Source organism: Galeopterus variegatus, unplaced genomic scaffold (assembly GCF_000696425.1).
Source record: "Galeopterus variegatus unplaced genomic scaffold, G_variegatus-3.0.2 Scaffold11025, whole genome shotgun sequence".
NCBI classification, from domain to species: Eukaryota; Metazoa; Chordata; class Mammalia; order Dermoptera; family Cynocephalidae; genus Galeopterus; species Galeopterus variegatus.
In genome coordinates, this window is record NW_007737136.1 from 47,118 (window position 1) to 54,627 (window position 7,510).

Here is a 7,510-nt window from a genome sequence, read left to right on the forward strand (position 1 = left end):
AAACTGTTGGGAACTTGCAAAACTTCTCGTGGAGCACAGGAGCAGTGTCTCCCTGGGATTACCCAACCGTGAGGGGTGCAGAGGGGAGAGAAGTCATTTGAGAAATACAGGTGGTCTGCTTTACTTGCCTGACCAACTTCCTGCCCCAGGGGAACCTTTACTGAGAGCAGTCGCTTAGCAACTCCAGGGAACATAAGCAAGGAGCCCCTGGGAGGCCAGTGTTTCCAGGAACATGATATATACGTAGGGGATTGTCTAGGGGTAGAAAGGATGCTGAGGAGGATGCTACCAGTTCTAATGTTATCAAGACAGACAGGTAACGGGCAGGGTTGGTGCAGAAGAGATAAGAGCAACTGAAGAAGAGAACTAGGAGAGGGCTTTGACCTTTCCTGTGTGAGGCCTATGACGATGTGGGAGGAAAACTCAAGGGACATTGATATAGACCACCCACCTCCACACGCACCCCAAAAACACGCTTCAATGGCTTTAGAGAGCCACAGACTACTAGGGTTGTAAGGGCCTTTATAAAACATCTGTTGAAAGTTCTTCATTTTGGAGAAGATGAAGTTGAGGTAAAGAAAAATGGTCAAGCCCAGTGGTCATTTTGAGTTAGTGGCAAAGAAAGTTTAGAAAGCCAGTTTCCAAGAGAATGCGCGTTCTGATATACTGCAGCCCTTCTGGACCAGCACCACAGGGGCCTGGCTGCATCAAGTCTTCCCTCCTCCAACCTCTTTGAGAATTCCTGATCCATGCTTCCCTTTGGGATCTTTCCTTAAAATGTATCCCATCTGCTCATTGATTTTTCATCTGACCCTACAGTTCTGAGCTTTAAGAAATGTTCCCAGAATATCCACATTTTTTTCTCTCATCTTTCTCCTTCAGCCATTCATGTGAACATTTCTGAGTTACAGAGAGGCTCCCTGAAGATTCCTTAGCAGTCATATTTTAAAATGTGTATGTCTCCTTTTCCCACTATTTAGTATAGCTGGTTATAGGATACAGGGGATATGCTATGGGTGGTTGTCGTAAAGTATACTGGGACATGTTACTTGGGACTGTAGGAGGACAAGCACGGGGGGTTATTTGTCTCCTCTGATATGTGGGAAAAAATCTGGGGCTTGAGACTCAGATGCTACATAATTTACAACAAGAAAAGTTTTGATCTGTGGGTCAGGGAACCTGAACACTCCTTTCCCATCAGCGACAGATATTGAGCAGATCACTTCTACCTTTTAGTCTTCAGTTCCTTTTTTGCAAAATGAGTGGAGTTGATTTGATAATCTGTTAGTTCTTTTCAAGCCTGTATGAGGGCACTTCAAAAACTTCATAGAAAGATTCCCACTTTTAATTCTATTTTTTTCCTTTTAATTCTATTTTTCCATGAAGTTTTTGTAGAACTCTTATACATTCTATAGCATTGGCTCTGAAGAAATTTCTCAGGAGGAAGAATCCTGAAGTCATGAATCTTCTATTTTTATTCTTTGTTTCTAGTAATTATGGATCATTTCAACCATACCTGGAGCCAGAGTTTCATCCTTGCTGGTTTCACTGCCATTGGGAACCTATGGCCTCTTGCCTTCCTGGGGACACTGTGTATCTATCTCCTCACTCTTGCAGGGAACATTTTTATCATCATCCTGGTTCAGGTAGATTCTGGACTGTCCACACCCATGTACTTCTTTATCAGTGTCCTCTCCTTTCTGGAGCTCTGGTACGTCAGCACCACGGTGCCCACGCTGCTACACACCTTGCTTCACGGGTGCTCACCCATCTCATCAACTATGTGCTTCCTCCAGCTGTATGTCTTCCATTCTTTGGGCATGACTGAGTGCTACCTGTTGGGTGTCATGGCACTGGACCGCCACTTTGCCATCTGCCGCCCCCTGCACTACCATGCACTCATGAGCAGACGGGTACAGCTGTGGCTAGCTGGGGCCCCTTGGGTGGCTGGCTTCTCAGCTGCACTTGTGCCAGTCAGTCTCACCGCCACTCTGCCCTTCTGCTTGAAAGAGGTGGCCCATTATTTTTGTGACCTGGCACCACTAATGCGGTTGGCATGTGTGCACACGGGAGGGCATCCTTGGGTCCATATTGTAGTGATTGGCATGATCAACACATGCAGTCTTGTCCTTATTTTGGGACTCTATGGAGGCATCTTGAAAGCTGTGCTGAAGCTGCCCTCAGCTGCCAGCCGTTCCAAGGCTTTCTCCACCTGTTCCTCCCACATAATTGTAGTGACACTGTTCTTTGGCTCTGCCTTCATTGTCTATGTGGGACCACCTGGGATCCGAGCTGAGGGCAAAGGCAAGCTTATTGCCTTAGTTTATTCTTTTCTTACCCCTTTTCTCAACCCCATCATTTATACTCTTCGTAACCAAGAGGTGAAGGAGGCTATCAGGAGGATCACCCAGAGGATTAGGGCTGTGTGAGACCCTGAGGATCTCTAGGGTCATAGTCCATCCATCTGGTAACTGTAGGATTGAGTAGGTTAGTCAAGTAAATCAACTAATCCACTATTCGATCAAAAATTTGTAAAACATGAAATTAACATTGACTTAGTTTTGGATTGGGACAAATTGGGAAATGTAAACAGAAGAGCAATACAGGTAAGGTCCCTGCATGGATGGACCTAGAGAGAAATATATTAAATGAAACAAGTCAGGCACAGAAAGAGAAATATCACATGTTCTCACTTATATGTGGGAGCTAAAAATAAATAAATAAATACACAAAAAATGCCGGGGGGTGTGGGGGGAGAAGATATAACAATTACAATTCCTTGAAGTTGACATGGCAAGCAAACAGAAAGTACTTTGTTGGGAGGGAGCGGGGAGAGGGCGGCTGGAGGGAAGTTTCGGTAATGGGCCACAATAATCAAGCACATTGCATACTGACACACACACACACACACACAAAAAACAAGTAAGGTCCCTGAACCTAATATGAAAGGAAGGACACATAAATGAAAAAAATAACTAAAAAAAATAAAAAAAAGAATGAAGTGCAAATTTTTAGGTAGAATTTCATTTTAGAAATTAAAAAGAGATCAAACTATGTTGAGAGAATTTGGAAAAATCAACATTTGCTGTGGGTGTGTGGTCAAGACAGAATTCTTGGAGAAGGGTCAATAGGGTAGTAAGTGAGATTAGCAAAAAGATAAATAGAAGGACACCGTGGGTGAATGTTCAGATGTGGATCGGTGAGCCACAGAAAAGGGGTCATCGAGTGTGGAGCTGAGTGCTCCTGGATGATCCTGCTGTAATAGGATTCTTGAAACTGGAGCTGAGAATTTACTCTCTAGTGGGGAAGAGCAGGGGATTGGAGATGAGGGTGCTGGATGTACTGATGGTCTAAAGTGAGTTATAGATACACAGCCTGCACTTTAAATTTGAAATCATCAGTTAGTCAATCAAGAAACATCATTGATGGAGTCCCTTCAGTGTAAAACTAGCTCTAGGAACTGAGAGGAAACACATAAAAAGCAGGCACAATTTCTCTTTTCAAAGAGCTTACAGTTTTGTTTTGAAGAGTCAACTTTCTCTCTCCTCATACACGTGCAAACACACACACAGACACACACACACCAGCAGCAATGGCAACATATTGACAAATACCAAGAAACAGACTTTTTCATTTTGATCTATGTGCATCTGCTACAGTGGGAGGTCATAAAATAGTAGTGGTAAGGAGTGCATAGATTGGCAGAAGGAAAATGAGGAACTGAAAGTAATCTCACAGAACTTTATTCTGACATTTTCCCCTAGCCTGACTTTGAGATCCTACCCTGGGCACCCAGTTGATAGTTCTCTGAAGTTTCTCTTCTGATCAGGGTTACAACTGTGGGATACTCCTAAGAGGTTGCCAGTCTCAGGATATTAAGGCCACAGTTCTACTGAAAATACAAAAAGAAAATTCATTTTTGAATTAAAACCTCTCTGGGCAGCACCCTTTTTTTCTTTCTTTCTTTTTTTTTTTTTTTTTTTTTTTTTTTACCGATTTTATATGCATAATAAAAATTAACATTAGTACTGTCCTGACCTCATTCCTTGAATGCGTGGAAACAAAAGAGATGGGATCTGTGCTTAGGATAAACTGCCAGGCGGAATTATCATCGATCTCATTTAAGAACTTCTCTTCAATTTGATTAATATGCACAATTATCTGGTTTACAGGGTCTTACATAATTATATTTATATGTCTCTTCTATTAACAATAATTAAGATATTTATAAAAGTTTCTAAATAAAGTTTGATGTTCCAGTGATGTACTTTACAGTTTCCCTTCAATTATAGCTTATTTTCTTCTTAATAGGTAGGCTATTCAACTGATTTTCTTTTTCCTTCTTTAAAAGGAGGCCTATATGACATTTTTACTGTGATCACTACCCTTCCCAGGGCTGGCTGGAGTTATCTCTGGTGTTACTCAATCATGCAAAGGACAGTGCCTGTGTGTTCTAAGTGCCAGGATGCATGGTGGATATAGGGCTCTAAATATTTATAATTTAAAATTTATTAAAGCACAAATAAGGAAAAACTTTTAGGAGGATATGCATTCTCTCTCTAAATACACTCAGGATTTTTTGGCTGAGTGAATAATTTTGAGGAAAGGGAGAGATACCTTTTCAGATATTATCTCAAATGGCAGCATTCTGAAAACACTGGAATCAGAAATGTTATTCAAAATAAAATGTGTGTGTGTGTGTGTGTGTGTCTGTGTGTGTCTGTGTGTGTATGCATGTAATGGATTGCCAAGCTACAACCCTGGATTTATCCATGGCCGATGGACCAAATAAGACCTGTAATCTGTTTTTGTAAATAAAGTTTTATCATCAGAGCACAGCCACATCCATTAATTTACGTATTGTCAATGCTACAAAGGCAGAGTTGAGTAGTTGTGACAGAGACTGTAGGGTTTGCAAAGCCTAAAATATTTATATTCTGGCCCTTTAAGAAAAGTTTGCCCTAATCTGCCCTAGAGTACTTATACAGTATTCTGTTAAGTTTAGACTAGCAAACTTAAATTAAGTGAAATATAATTTTAAAAGAAAGTATATTCTCAGGACATATTCATGAATGGTCATATACCGTTTTCATATTGGTTTACAGCTTGGCATCTCCCCACTGGTGATTCTGAATCCTGAATCAGCATCCTCAGATATTTCACACAATGCCTTCCTTAGCTGTACTTAATTGTTACCAGGGCTCCTTACTTTCCATTTCATTCTGCCTGTGTGATCCTAGTCCTATGGACATGTCTTGGATACACTTTGGGGTGAAAAGGAAACACGTGAGTTGGATGAGAGTATTGTTAGGAGAGTTTATAGTTAGATGAATAACTTTTCCTAAAGAAGGCTTATTTCATAATGACTTTGANCCCTTTTTTTTTTTTTTTTTTTTTTTTTTTTTTTTTTTTTTTTGTTACCGGTAAGGGGATCATAACCCTTGGCTTGGTGTCACCTGCACCACGCTCAGCCAGTGAATGCACCGGCCATCCCTATATAGGATCCGAACCCGGGGCCTTGCCCCTACCAGCGCGGCTGCGCGCCGCACTCTCCAGAGTGAGCCACGGGGTCGGCCTGGCAGCACTTTTTTTTAAATACTGATAAGGTAATCAAATTTTGGGTTTCCTGTTTTTGAATAATGATGTTGAAATGCTCTCTTTCTAATGCAAGAATGACTTAGTGTTTATTTTAACTGAGTTCAAGAGAAAAGATGTGTGTGGAGGAAGATATGTAGGGTGACATACAGTGGACTTGGCTTCTCTCTAAATTCAGAAATTCCAATATCACAGAATTTTTTGGAAGCAACAACTATTAAATATGGGTAGTTTGTCAATTGGAGGGTTTTCCATGATAATTTAGCCTCAGGTAAAATTTCCCTGATCATTCCGCTTAGATCTAGACTACATTTCTACTCTGACATTTGTAAAGAGAAATCCATTTCAATACTATTAAACTATGAAGGTTAATCTTGTAGGAAGAAAAAATACAACAACAATTATAGAAATCAAACCTGTTATTCTTTTCTTTCTCAAGTCAAGGCAATTTTTCTTTTGTGGTGGTAAATGGTTAGGTTGAAATCTCAGGATAAGCCAATGAATAACTTGTGAAGACTTACTTGACCAAACACAATTTACAGATAGGTGAATGACACCGGAAAGTCACTGAATCATTGAATTTCTGATTTAGGCAGTGTTTAAGAAGGGATAGTATTTATAATAGCAACAACATGTATACAAAGTAACTGACAAAAGATGTTAGAGGCTCTTTTGGAAATTCTTATAAACTTCTATTTAAATCCATTTTATGACATACAAATGATGAAGTAGAACACATTTATTGATAAGAAAATCAATATTAGAAAAAAATGAATTCTTTCTAAACTGAGCTATTGATAAAATAAAATCTGATACAAAATTTCACCAATAGAAGAAGCAGGGTCTCCAGCTGCAGCAAAGGTGGTGTTCAGGGAAATGTAACAATCATTTCCTGAGGCCAAGAATACTCAGGACATTCTAGAAGAAAAAAAAGAAAAGAAGAAAAGACGGCACATGGTGGTGATGGCAGTTTCCACCCGACATCAAGTGATTAAAACTTACACAGTAATTTATTTATGCTCAGTGGCCTATGAAGGTGACAGCTTTAGAAGAAATTATAATTTAAACTTTTGTTTATATAATGAAGCAGAATTTTGAATATGAAGGTTTTCTCTAATGGCCTATCAGAAACAGAACTAAAATGGCCTATGTGGAAGTGTATTAAATCCATATGAGAAACTGAAAAATATTCAGAGTTTGAATTCCCAAGTAGGAGGTTAAAGGGTGCAGTCAGAGTTTATTACAAGCTGCACACTGGGTTCAGCTTTAATATTGGCAGGGGCATAGGCTGGCCAGTTAGCTCAGTTGGTTAGAATGCAGCCTTATAACACCACGCCGAGGTTCGGATCCTCATACTGGCCTGCTGCAAAATAAATAAATAAATAAATAAGAAAAAAAAATTAGCAAAAGCACTTTTATTTTTTTTCAAAATTACTACAAAGTTGAGCAGAAGGGAGAAAGGAGAATGTAATTATCACTTTAGAAGTTAAAAGCTGGTCTGAATGTTTATAATTTTTTTCTTGTAAAACAAAGACTGAACTTTTTTTGATGGGGAGACACCATATTCAGATGCATCTAAAATTATTAATGATGAATACAGTTTATGGGGCATTCTTAATCATTCATAATGGACATACTTTATAGCATGCTAGAATCTACTAAGTACTACCTTACAACTCATGTCAAAGATGAAGGTTTACATTTTATATGCATAATAAAAATTAACATTAGTACTGTCCTGACCTCATTCCTTGAATGCGTGGAAACAAAAGAGATGGGATCTGTGCTTAGGATAAACTGCCAGGCGGAATTATCATCGATCTCATTTAAGAACTTCTCTTCAACTTGATTAGTATGCACAATTATCTGGTTTACAGGGTCTTACATAATTATATTTATATGTCTCTTCTATTAA

General features: G+C 39.4%; 1 protein-coding gene across 1 annotated transcript; it reads left to right on the forward strand.

The window, feature by feature from the left end:
- The first annotated feature begins 1,496 nt into the window (after positions 1–1,496).
- LOC103610367 (olfactory receptor 6N2-like) lies at positions 1,497–2,429 on the forward strand. The gene has a single exon (XM_008594550.1). The coding sequence runs from the start codon at positions 1,497–1,499 to the stop codon at positions 2,427–2,429; it is 933 nt and encodes a 310-aa protein (XP_008592772.1).
- The last annotated feature ends 5,081 nt before the right edge of the window (positions 2,430–7,510 follow it).